The following is a 13,477-nucleotide window of genomic DNA, read 5'->3' on the forward strand; positions in this document are numbered from 1 at the left end:
AATGACTGATGTACCATGATACCCAGGTCTAGTTGCACCTCTCCTTTTCCTAATTTTCCGCCATTCAGATAATATTCTGCCTTCGTGTTTTTGCCACCAAAGTGAACGTCGTCACATTTATCCACATTATATTGCATCTGCCATGCATTTGCCCACTCACCTAACCTGTCCAAGTCACCCTGCAGCCTCTTAGCATCCTCCTCACAGCTCACACCGCCACCCAGCTTAGTGTCATCTGCAAACTTGGAGACATTACACTCAATTCCTTCATCTAAATCATTGATGTATATTGTAAATAGCTGGGGTCCCAGCACTGAGCCCGCGGCACTCCACTAATCACTGCCTGCCATTCTGAAAAGGACCCATTTATCCCAACTCTCTGCTTCCTGTCTGCCAACCAGTTCTCTATCCACTTCAATACATTACCCCCAATACCATGTGCTTTAATTGTGCACACCAATCTCTTATGTGGGACCTTGTCAAAAACCTTTTGAAAGTCCAAATACACCACATCCATTGGTTCTCCCTTGTCCACTCTACTAGTTACATCCTCAAAAAATTCTAGAACATTTGTCAAGCATGATTTCCCTTTCATAAATCTATGCTGACTTGGACCGATCCTGTCACTGCTTTCCAAATGCGCTGCTATTTCATCTTTAATAATTGATTCCAACATTTTCCCTACTACTGATGTCAGGCTAACCAGTCTATAATTTCCCATTTTCTCTCTCCCTCCTTTTTAAAAAAGTGGTGTTACATTAGCTACCCTCCAGTCCATAGGAACTGATCCAGAGTCGATAGACTGTTGGAAAATAATCACCAATGCATCCACTATTTCTAGGGCTACTTCCTTAAGTACTCTGGGATGCAGACTATTAGGCCCTGGGGATTTATCGGCCTTCAATTCCATCAATTTCCCTAACACAATTTCCTGACTAATAAGGATTTCCTTCAGTTCCTCCTTCTCGCTAGACCCTTGGTCCCCTAGTATTTCCGGAAGGTTATTTGTGTCTTCCTTCGTGAAGACAGAACCAAAGTATTTGTTGAATTGGTCTGCCATTTCTTTGTTCCCCATTATAAATTCACCTGATTCTGACTGCAAGGGACCTACGTTTGTCTTCACTAATCTTTTTCTCTTCACATATCTATAAAAGCTTTTGCAGTCAGTTTTTATGTTCCCAGCAAGCTTCCTCTATTTTCCCACTCCTAATTAAACCCTTTGTCCTCCTCTGCTGAATTCTAAATTTCTCCCAGTCCTCAGGTTTGCTGCTTTTTCAGACCAATTTATATGCCTTTTCCTTGGATTTAACACTATCCTTAATTTCCCTTGTTAGCCACGGTTAAGACACCTTCCCCGTTTTATTTTTATTCCAGACAGGGATGTATAATTGTTGAAGTTCATCCATGTGATATTTAAATGTTTGCCATTGCCTATCCACCGTCAACTCTTTAAGTATCACTCGCCAGTCTATTCTAGCCAATTCACGTCTCATACCATCGAAGTTACCTTTCCTTAAGTTCAGGACCCTAGTCTCTGAAATAACTGTATCACTCTCCATCTTAATAAAGAATTTACCATATTATGGTCACTTTTCCCCAAGGGGCCTCGCACAACAAGATTGCTAATTAGTCCTTTCTCATTACACATCACCCAGTCTAGGATGGCCAGCCCTCTCGTTGGTTCCTTGACATATTGGTCTAGAAAACCATCCCTAATATACTCCAGGAAATCCTGTTCTACCGTACTACTACCAGTTTGGTTAGCCCAATCTATATGTAGATTAAAGTCGCCTATGATAACTGCTGTACCTTTATTGCACGCATCCCTAATTTCTTGTTTGATGTTGTCTCCAACCTTACTACTACTGTTTGGTAGTCTGTACCCAACTCCCACTAGCGTTTTCTGTCTTTGGTATTCCGCAGCTCCACCCATACCGATTTCACATCATCCAAGCTAATGTCCTTCCTTACTATTGCGTTAATTTCCTCTTTAACCAGCAACGCTACCCCACTTCCTTTTCCTTTCTGTCTATCCTTCCTGAATGTTGAATACCCCTGAATGTTGAGTTCCCAGCCTTGGTCACCCTGGAACCATGTCTCCGTAATCCCAATTATATCATATTCGTCACAGGAAGGCTGGCATGATTGTGGCTGATCCTCGGCTGGTTAGCAGCAGGGGAGGGGATAGGCTGACATCAGGAAGGTGGCATTGCACATGTTCATTATACATCTCAAAGTAGTATCTTCAGTTGCCCTATCCATTTACATACGCTCACTACCCGAACGGGGCTCAGCATCGCCCCCGTCAACTACCTGAGCTGCTACTCCAATGAGAGCTTAACACCCATTCCTCAACATCAGTAAGTTCCAGTATTGGGGTCAGCCCTCTGCCTGTGCACAGCTGCTCCCTCCTGTTGTGGGAGTGCTTCGACTGCAAAGAGGAAAATAGGAAGGGTTCAGAAAGGGTTTCTCTCCTGTTGTGCACATATGCCTACCACAGTCATCATCATCATCATAGGCATCGCATTACAATAATCACTCGGAGGACGAACTCCCAACCATCGTCAACACGTTCAACATAGCATACGAGAGCATGGGTCTTACACTAAACATGCGTAAAACAAAGGTGCTCTATCAACCTGCCCCCGCCACACAGCACTGCCCCCAGATTATCAAAATCCATGATGAGGCCTTGGACAGCGTGGACCATTTTCCATACCTCACGCGCCTACTGTCAACATGGGCAGTCATCAATGACGAGGTCAAACACCGCCTCCAGTGTGCCAGCGCAGCCTTTGGTTGCCTAAGAAATAGAGTGTTTGAAGACTAGAACCTTAAACCGGCACGAAGCTCATGGTTTACAGAGCAGTTATGATACCTGCCCTCATATATGCTTCTGAGACATGGACTATATACAGCCGGTACATCAAAGCACTGGAGAAGTACCATCAATGCTGCTTCAGGAAGATCCTGCAAATGCAGGATAGGCACACCAACGTCAGTGTTCTCGCGCAGGTCAACATCCCCAGCATTGAAGCATTGACAACGCTCGATCAGCTCTGATGGATGGGCCACATCATCCATATGCTCGATACAAGACTCCCAACGCCTACCATAGTACAATAGGTGAGACTATGTGAATGTTCCAGTGGCTTCCGTTCAATCTGTTTGGAGGTTGCTTGAGCTTCGTGAGCGATTGTTAATAGGTTCGAGGGATGTAACATAGGGGCTGTAGGTGATCTTTCTGAAAGTCATAGCAGCAGTGGGAGTGTATTGCGAGGAAGGATGTAAATTAGTGAGTTTATGTGCATCGATCATTAGAAGGCAATGGGTGCAGAAGTAAACCTTCAACTTTCTTATGCATTGTGAAACCCACCTCACAGACAGCAAGATGTTTGAGAAGGAGCATATGCATGAAAGACTTCACACAGTATCCGAGATTCAAGAAGGAAAGGAGGCATACATAGCTGTGAATGGTACTCACCCTGAGGAATCCGGTAAGGTTGTTGAACTTTTTTTGACATTGTGTGCCGGTTCTGGGCACAGTGTCTCCAGCAGAGACCTCCTGTACTATGTCCCTCCACAGCCTCTTAAATACAGGTGGGAGTGGTTTGGCTCCCCCAGCAAGATGGAGTGAGGACCACCTCCTCTCCACTTCGTGGACTAAGGCCTCACTCGCCTCATTACAGAAGTGCCTGGCACGCTGCCTTCCTTCCTGCTCCTCCATCTCTGCAGAAGTGGGGCGGTTTAGCGCAGGAAGATGCCGCGCCCTGCATTAGCGTTTGTGCCTGGAAAACAAAAAACATTTCCGTGCGCATGCGCAAAATGGCCGCCGTCTTTAATGATGCAAGTTTCGGCTCGGGCGCACAAGGTCCATTGTGCACGCCTGACTTAATGCCAATATTCCTCCAACGTACATTTTCGCCGAACCTTGCAATCAAAGGCGCAACTATTTTCAGGCGCTAACTTTAACACCCTGCCATGATTAACACCCCGAAATCCAAAAAGCCCAAAATCCAGCCCGTTAACTTACTTTGTTTGGTAAATTAACAACGACTTGCCATGGCCAGTCATACTCTTTCGAATGAGTACCACCAAATATTCTCGGAGTGGGTCTTTGTATCAGATTTCCTCGGACGCCACAATCGGAAAACTTTGTGTCATCTGAGAAGAATAAAAGCATGGTCCAATGAAGTGGCACTGTTTAGTTGTAGAGTTCTGCTGCTAGAATGGCAGAAGTTAATTGAAGCAATGAACCGAATTTGGAATCCAAATGATCTGAATTGGTCCAATTCAAATTCCTTTTTGTAAGCATGCACTGGGAAAGTACAATTGCCCTCAAAGTTATAGGTTAGGAAGAGAGAAAGGTTCTAGCTCCTGATGGGAATCCAGTGTCCAGTACTGGAAGTATATGTGTGTAGATGTAGGGTGAAGAGTGTGCTGGCACGGCTGTCAAATCGCCTGCTGATACTCATTGTCTCACATGAGACTGACCAGTCGACATGGCAGTAGCTGGTACCCATGGCACTGTACTTCACTGAGGTGTCAACACTTGCAGAAAATGAAGAGGAGAGGGAAAAAAATTGGGAGAGAAAAATTAGTTTGATGAATATCTGAATAGGAATACAAGAGTAAGCATTGCTAAAGGGGATTGAATGCTATGATGCCTCCTGAGCTGTGTGAATGATGGAAATAACATGCCAAGGAAGGCAATTGGTGCAAAGTGGGATGCAAGGTGGATGGGTATCATGGAACTTTGCTTTAATTTAACTGCGGTGGTAGGGAGAAATTTTGCTGAGGTTCTCCTTGGGAGTTTATATGGAGCCTGTGACTGAGTGGCCTGTAGAAAGACCTGCAGAAGATCTTGTACAAGAACAATTTGCCTTTTATTTTCTGGCTGCGAATTTCTGCTCCTGTCGTGGAGTGAATTGTATGATCAACACCTGCGAGTCATCGATGGGCCGGATCTTGCTTGGTGTGAGAACGACGCATACGGTTATTAATGTGCAAATCGACCAGCAAGTTCAGGGGGTTAAGAGATATGAGTTGCGAACCTCCAGAAATTGATGTTCGATTTGCGTCATGCTGCTATTTGCTTCACACAATTCTGCCCTTAGCCTCCCCGTTACTCTTAAGAACTTGCCGGGTATGCACATTAATTTCCCATTAAACCCGCATAAATCCGGTAATTAAGAGCATAACTAACCTTTTAAAGACATGATCATTTTTAATGCAATGCCAATCAACCTCTCTGGCCCAGAAAGGAAAAACATTTAAAGTGTTCAATCTCATCCCTGCATGTCATAAATTGTTCGAAATTTAAAAGAAATTTAATTAAAATGTTTAAATTTTTTTTTCTTACTCTTTCTTTCTGTCCCTTTTTCCTCCCTCTCTCTTAATCCAATCTTTCTTTCTGTCTCTTTATTTCTCTTTGTATCTGATTTGACTCTAATCTGACCACTTTAATTCGCCCTCCTTCTCTGTCGTTCCTGTTTCTTTCTCAATCCTTAAATCTCACTGGTTAAGGAGATAGACTATTCGTACTGCCATTGCCCCGTTGTCCTTGCAACGTTGATATGAGCTTGCATTTCCAGCAAGTTACGACGCAAATTTCTTTCGAGCTGAAGCAGGAAAATAATTAATGCCGTAAGCCACGAAATGCCTGACTCCAGCAAGATCCGGTCCATTATGTTTCAACTGCCATGGCTGTGAGAGGGTCACCGTTAGTTAGTGTTATTTCTGGCTCACTGTTTTGGCCATTGACCCAGATGAGTTAGGTAGGTCAGAACATGTGGACATTCGGACCCCTCAGAACGGAGAAAGTCAATATGGCAAATACTCTGATTGGCTTGGAGCCAAATTATAATTCCAGGCAAGGGAGGAGGGAAAATTTGGTTTATTCCCCCACATGGCCGCAGTGGTTTTTGCACTGGTTGCCTCTTGAATCCCTTCAGACGTCTTGATTGTAAGTGGACCTCTTTAACTGCTTGCTTATTGTGCAATTGTTCATGCGGACATGAATATATATCATGGATATCTGGGTCTTGGAGTGTTTGGTTAATGGTCACAACATGCACTTGAGCAAAGAGCCCATGGCCTGGTCCGTCATGGGACCTAAAAGTATCTTAAAAACTCCTCCCAGATGGAGGCCTCTGACAGCACCTTGCCAACCAATTTACCTGGTGGCCTAGAAGCAATTCCAGCAATGATTCAGCAGCAATTCATCCAGATCACATTTAAAGAATGCATATTTGGCAAGATGGCTGTCAGTGCCTTCTCCATTGACCATGACGGGGATTCTGGATGGATTGGGACAAGTTTACAATGACTATGTTCGACGCAGATTAACTCTACTTACCGTGATCTCTCTGAATTTCTTGTGCTTCCTCCAGATAATGGTAGCTGGGTAGATAGAAGGCATACTGTTGACCTTCTGATACTATTTCCTTCATAGGCACCAACCTTTCAAGATAGTCTTTCAATATTTCCCCAATTCCGATCGCATAGATATCTGCAAAGTGAGAGAGGAATAAGCAGTTAGAGAGGATGAATAGCAAAGTGCGCTGATGCTATTCAAGGGAATCTCCATCTCACATGCAATATAGGGAGACTCATTTGGGAATGAGGAGAAAATAACTTAATAAAATCGTTTAACAAACTATTCAACCCTGATTTCCACGTGTTGCACAGTATAACACAGTGTGTGGTGTTCCTGGTGGTGTGGATGGTAAATTCACCACCTTTAGTGTGCAGCCAAGGCATACAGGAAGATCATATAAAAACATAAGAAATAGGAGCAGGAGTAGGCCAATTGGCCCCTCAAGCCTGTTCTGCCATTTAATATCATGGCTGATCTGATCTTGGGCTCAGCTCCGTGCCCACTCCCCATAATCCTTCACTCCCTTATCGTTCAAAACTCTATCTATTTCCATCTTAAATATATTCAATAACCCAGCTTCCACAGCTCTCTGGGGTAGAGAATTCCATGGATTTACAATCCTCAGAGAGAAGATATTCCTCCTCATCTCAGTTTTAAATGGGCAGCCCCTTATTCTTAAACTATGCCGCCTAGTTCTAGATTCCCCCACGAGTGGAAACATTCTCTCTGCATCTACCTTGTCGAGCCCCCTCAGTATCTTATATGTTTCAATAAGATCACCTCTCATTCTTCTAAACTCCAATAAGTATCGGCTCCACCTGCTCAACCTTTCTTCAGAAGTCAACCCCTTTATCTCAGGAATCAACCCAGTGAACCTTGTGTGAACTGCCTCCAATGCAAGTATGTCCCTCCTTAAATAAGGAGACCCAAACTGTATGCAATACTCCAGATGTAATCTCACCAACGCCCTGTACAGTTGTACAAGGACTACCTATTTTTATACTCCATCCCCCTTGCAATAAAGGCCAACATTCCATTTGGTGCGATGTGTCAGTTAACCAGCGTGATTGTATGACACTGCAATTGGCCTCAGTGCCTCTGAGCCAGGAAGGGGGAAGATCAGCTTGGGCTGTCACCCCTAATCTCTATCCAATGACTCCTACGGGAAGGTGAGGACAAGATCTTGTTCAATGTCCTTCATCGAGTCAGTGCCTTCAGCAAAGATGGGGAGGCATAGTTAAACAACCTCTTTCCATCTATGTCACCCATGTATTCTGGCATTCTAAAGACCTGGATCATATCTCTAACAGGTCTCAGCTCTTTACAAAAACGATATTACTGCATCTGTAAAATGATTTACAAAAAATCTTTTTTAAAATCCTACCCATTATCACCACGTTGCTATGTTTGGGTACTCTTGCATTTCAGGCAAGTGATTTTTCAGTAAAATTATTGTATTCAAAACAAAAATTGCCAATGCTGTACCCTGTCTATTAAGGACAGCCTTCCACATTCATGTTGGTGATGTACCTTAGGAGAGGGATACGGGCAGCACATGGATTGTACGTTCCAAGATGATTGGCAAATAGGGGCAGGATCTTCAGTTTTTAAGAGGCCCCCTTGACTTGCACTTTAGCAGCTATGGGCTAGTTTTGTTAAAGGTTTTCAGGGTTTTACTATTCTGGGTTTTCTTTGTATCCAGGGATCCTTGAGATCTCTTAAATTCTAAGCCAATGCTTGGTTAGAGATTATTTTCCCTCTATATGGCACGTAAGAATTCAACTGGCTGAAAACAAGTACAATTGCTTTCACGATATAAATAATATTTACAAAAGCACACATCCCTCAGTGACGTCTCTAATTTAGTTTGTTTGTGCAAAACCCGAATCTAACCGACTGCTCCCACCCCGCAACACTTCCTTTACCATGGAAGCAGTGACCACGATGATCGGTTTATATGACTGATTGCAAAACCAGCCAATCACTTTTAAGGACTCAGAGGAGCTGCTTGCAAAGTAGCCAATGAGCGCGGTCAAGGGGCTGAACCTAGTGGCGGACCGTTTGATGAGGTGGATTGCAATCACGAAGCAGCTCTACCTGTTACAATGGGCAGCACTAACTTAAGCACGCCAGGCAAGTCTGATCTTTCCCATCAACAGTCCATCTATCATCTTTCGCTTCATCACTCCATGGGGAGCGTTCCAATCTCTGTGGCCAAAGCTGAGCGGTGCTGCCACACACTAACCAATCAGAGTACCGCCACACATTGACCAGTCAGAGTACTGCCACACATTGACCAGAGTACTGCCACACACTGACCAGAGTACTGCCACACAATGACCAGAGTACTGCCACACACTGACCAGAGTACTGCCACACACTGACCAGAGTACTGCCACACACTGACCAGAGTACTGCCACACACTGACCAGAGTACTGCCACACAATGACCAATCAGAGTACTGCCACACACTGACCAATCAGAGTACTGCCACACACTGACCAGAGTACTGCCGCACACTGACTAATCAGAGTACCGCCACATATTGACCAGTCAGAGTACTGCCACGCACTGACCAATCAGAGTACTGCAATGCATTGACCAATCAGAGTACTGCCGTACAAAGGAAAAATACTGCGGATGCTGGAAATCTGAAATTAAAAACTCAACATCGAGTTCAACAATTTCAGACTGTAATCCCTGGCCCTATTTTTATGTCATTATTTTTTTTTCTGTTTTTTTCCCTCTTTCCCATGGCAGCTGTTGATAATTTTTCCATTTACACCCTATCTCGACTCATCTTTTGTTTCTTAACTTGTCCCATTACCATCTCCTTTTGCATTGCAGCATCATACCTTTTGTCTCTAATCTCTCCTGCCTTCCATCCTATCGCAGACCTTCCCTTTTGTTCTGTCCTCTCCCACCCCCGCCCCCCACCCCTTTCCCTGCCCCTACATTTGCTTAAAAACCTGTTACATCTCTAACTTTTACCAGTTCTGCGAACGGTCATCGAGCTGAAACACTGTTTCTCTCTCCACAGATGCTGCTTGGCCCGCTGAGTATTTCCGGCATTTGATGATTTTATTTCAGTGTACTACCATGCTGCTCAACTCTCGCCCAGCACCGCTGAGTCATTCTCTGAGCTTTTAGTTGAATCGCGAGATGGGTTAAATTTTCATTATAAAATCGCATGTCCCGTGATGAATTTGCGAGCGTTGCCATCACTGGGCATCATGGGACTCTGATTTGCGTATTAAAAGTGAGCGACTTCCTGAAACGGGCGGGTGTCCCCGCCGCCTGGTGGTAAGCCCCCTGTAACAGTGACAGTGAGCAGAGTGTCGGCGGTAATGAGGCGGTAAGTCTACCGACCCCATTTTGAGGCTGCCACCTCAAGTCGGCCCCGATGCTGTTTGTTTTGATAGAGGTGGTTTTGTGGGCCCCACAGGTCGAGCATACTATGCAGAGAGTTAGACGGATTACCTAGATGGTTTGGCAAGTGTGAGAGTAGATTCAAAATTTTCTTTGTGGCAGTAAAAGGTGCCTGCGCTCCGTGGTGGTGTCCTATTGAAAGAAAAGAAAATAAGCTTGAGTGCTGTCACAGCAGAGAATTACTCTCCGAGCGAAACAATTTTCATGACAAAAAGCCCATGTGCTGACATGGCAACGTTTAGCTGTGCACATAATGAAGGAGGAATACATTCAAGATTGGAAGAGAAAAAGTGAAAGCAAGTACACGAAAGAAAATAAAGTTAAAAGCAGCAATAACAATAGCTCGCATTATTTCGCAACTTTAATGTAGACAACAGGTTCCAAAGACCTTCACAGTGGTGTAATGAATAAATATTAAAAGGGGTGACCAAATACTTGCTCAAATATATGTTTTTTTTAAGGAGGTACTTGAGAGGGAGATGGAGAGAGGGGGCACGGTTTAGGGAGGGAAATCCATATTGTGGCTAGGCAGCTGAAGGAACAGCTGCTTATGGTATTGTGAGGGCAAGGGAAGTGTACAAGATGCCAGAGTCAGAGGAATGGAAGGTTTGAGGGGGTGGGGGGGGTTGGTGGAAGGGGTGTCTGTAGGAGTTTACAGAAGTAGGGAGGGGATGCGCTGAAGTTTACGGAGGTAGAGAATGGGAGGCTGGCCAGCAGAGCATTGGAACTGTCGATTCTGGAGGTAATAAATGTACAGGTGAGGGTTTTAGCAGCAAACGAGCTGAGGTAGGGGTGGAGACGAGTGAGATTACAGAGATGGAAGCACAAGGTCTTTGTGAATGGAGGATATGGGATTGGAAGCTCAGCTCAAGGTAGCAAACAGTCTGGTTCAGCCTGAGACAGTGGCTGGGGGAGTGGGGAATGAAGGAAAGGGAAGTTGGAGATGGGGTGGTAGTTTGCAAAGATAGCTTGGTCGACAGGGAGGAGGAAACTTCCCGAGGAGAAGGAACCATTTACAATGTCAGCCAACATGGGAGCCAGGAAGGGAAGGTCAGCAGTTTTCCCTATAATTATTTTGTTGGGCTGCGCAGCCCATTGAAAACTCCCCCCCCCCCCGTGCACGGTTGTTCCATCTAAAAGCCGATCAGCTGGCTGCGCGGGAACTCCAGACAGCTGCGCGGTCATGGTCAGTGGTTTAATGGGAATGGGGTCAAGGGAGCAAGAGGTGGGTTTTGGACAAGATGAGCCCAGAGAGGACAAGGAGGGAGATGGGGGAGAAAATAGAAAGTGACAGAGGTGCAAGGCTGGAGCGCCTGATGGGCAAGGGGGAGGTGGGGAAGCAGCTGAATGGAAAGCAACTATGAAATAGCAGGAATAATTGAAGAAAAATGAGAGGAAAAAAAAGACAGACTCGCGTTTTCACAGGATGTTCAAAAGCGCTTTACAGCTAAGGAACTCTTGAAGTGCAATCGCTGTTGTAATGTAAGAGACGCGACAGCAGATTCCCATAAACAGCAATGAAAAGCTGACCAGATATTCTGTTTTCGTGATGGTGGTTGAGGGATTAATATTGTCTGAGACACCAGGGATAACTCCACTGCTCTTCTTCATAATAGTGCCATGGGATCTTTTACGCCCACCCGAGAGCAGACGGGGCCTCGGTTTAACGTCACATCTGAAAAGCTCAGGACGACAGAGTGAAACATAACTATTTCTTGAGCAACTGAAGTGGGCAGCTAACTTTTTAGTTTTTAACACTTACCCCCTCAACAAACAGAGCATGTGCAGAGGCAGATAACGTTGCTTTAATGAATACCCAGGCAGTCCAGTTTTGCAGCAGGTTGTCCAGACCTTTCTAAGAGGTAAACTGGCTGCCAGACTTTGTTTTTGAAATGAAGGCCTATTGGTTTAATTTGCTCATGTGTGTGTGTGATGAGGGACTGAGGGGGGTCATCAATTATTGAGCTTGATGAGTTTTTTTGATGAAATTTGAATGCAGACCAAGATCTCACTCCTGCCTTGCCCAATCCCACCAACTCAATCCCATTCCCCGCCCCTCATTAAAGCACTCCCACACCGCGTTGAGACTTACCATTAGTGATTATAATGATGATCTGTTTTGGGACAGGTTGTCCATTTTTGGCCTGAAGATTTAGAGTTTCATTGATGGAGGAGTAGACGCTATTCAGAGCCAGTCCTGTTTTTCGTCCCGTGTTGTTATAAAATTCTTCAACAGATGAAGGCAAATGCGCAACAAAAGAAAAAAATCGTTAAACTGATGGAGACTGATTTATCCAGGTTTATCAATTGAATTCCCTTTCATCCTCTCTTCCAAATCTACTCCTTCACAGAGAAACATGCCCAAAAGCAAGAGGTGCAAAATAAAATGAAGATGCACGGTACAGAGAGCCGCCTATCTTCTAACCACCGACACCTGACTGAATAGGAGCAATTCATCAGTGCCCATGAGGAACAGGGCAGAAATTGACAAGAAAAAGGAAGAAACCATTGTAATCTCAACTGGCCTGAACCAGAATTTATTTGCCGCACACAGCATCAACAGTCACAGTGCTTTTAGGGATCCAGACCACTGTAGCAGCTACAGAAATGCGGCAACTGCAGAGAAGTGAACGGATAGCTTGAGAAAAGTTCGAAATCTATCAGAGATTTCTGGGAATTTCCAGATGCAAAAGGTGAGCCCTAATGAGACCCAGGAAAGGGGATCTGCCTGAAATTATTTTGGATTTTGCTGACTGTGCTTTTGCGAAAGGGAGACCTTGTATCGGGGCCAGCAGTGAACGACTCACTTCGCCGCTGACCAAAATTCCGGCAAGGTGGGTGTGGTGTGGGCCAAGTACATTGGCACGGAATCTGTGGTCAGCGGCAAAGTGAATCCTTCACCGCTGGCCCCGAAGTGCACTTCGCACAAGGATCTCACCATCCCTGTGTCGAGAACTTCGGGTTTCTCAACCTCCAATTCAAATCAACGAACTGTAGTGGGATCCCCCCTGTGCGAGCTGCTGTGACATCAACAGGCTTTCCAAGCAGCCAATCAAAATGCAGAACTTTAAAAAAGAATGTCAGAGAGAACAAAGTAAAGATTGGGGCTAACACATGGGGAAAAAAGGCAAACCTGAAATAAAGATTGATAAACTTTTAAAATTAAATTTTTTATTAAAATGGACAAATTTCACACTGCACAAAATTAAAATTAGTTTTTCAGGCCCTTTGAACCTTTACTCAGCAGTCAATAGTCTGTTAAATCCTCAGTTACATCTAATCTGTTTGGGTCTAACTTTTCGTTGGGAGTTTAACGGCATAATTACTGTGGGAGACTGACGTTTTGTCAGTTTCCCTGATTTGGGTGATTTCACTGATTTCTGGCTCTGTGGGGGCGAGGGTGTGTGTGTGGGGGCAGGGGTGGGGTCGGGGGAGTGGGTCAGGCGAGGGGGGGGGAGGGGGCACCTTGTAGCCAGTATTGGAGCTTTCAATGACTGACTGCACCTTCCGGATTCCCACCTGCGCCAAATCCCGAAGTTGCAGTCAGTTTCAAAGGCGGAATGGCGGGGAACATTGCCAGTTCACCATCATCCCAACCGCAAATTCTAGGCCATGGTAGTTAAGGCCAGATGAGAACACATTGGCCCTGAAATTCCGGCCTCCCTGGG

The 13,477-nt window shown here is 45.0% G+C and overlaps 1 protein-coding gene across 1 annotated transcript in view; it reads right to left on the reverse strand.

The window, feature by feature from the left end:
* LOC139226165 (serine protease 55-like) overlaps positions 1-13,477 on the reverse strand; it is a 44,654-nt gene that overhangs the window by 30,612 nt on the left and 565 nt on the right. Inside the window, exons 2-6 of the mRNA XM_070856803.1 lie at positions 12,355-12,425; positions 11,902-12,036; positions 9,861-9,941; positions 6,359-6,511; positions 4,034-4,164 (exon numbers count right to left, since the gene is read on the reverse strand). Of these exons, the coding sequence (XP_070712904.1) occupies positions 4,034-4,164; positions 6,359-6,511; positions 9,861-9,941; positions 11,902-12,036; positions 12,355-12,425 (571 nt within the window). The remainder of the gene's footprint in view (positions 1-4,033; positions 4,165-6,358; positions 6,512-9,860; positions 9,942-11,901; positions 12,037-12,354; positions 12,426-13,477) is intronic.

This window comes from Pristiophorus japonicus, chromosome 16, assembly GCF_044704955.1.
Source record: "Pristiophorus japonicus isolate sPriJap1 chromosome 16, sPriJap1.hap1, whole genome shotgun sequence".
Lineage (NCBI taxonomy): Eukaryota > Metazoa > Chordata > Chondrichthyes > Pristiophoridae > Pristiophorus > Pristiophorus japonicus.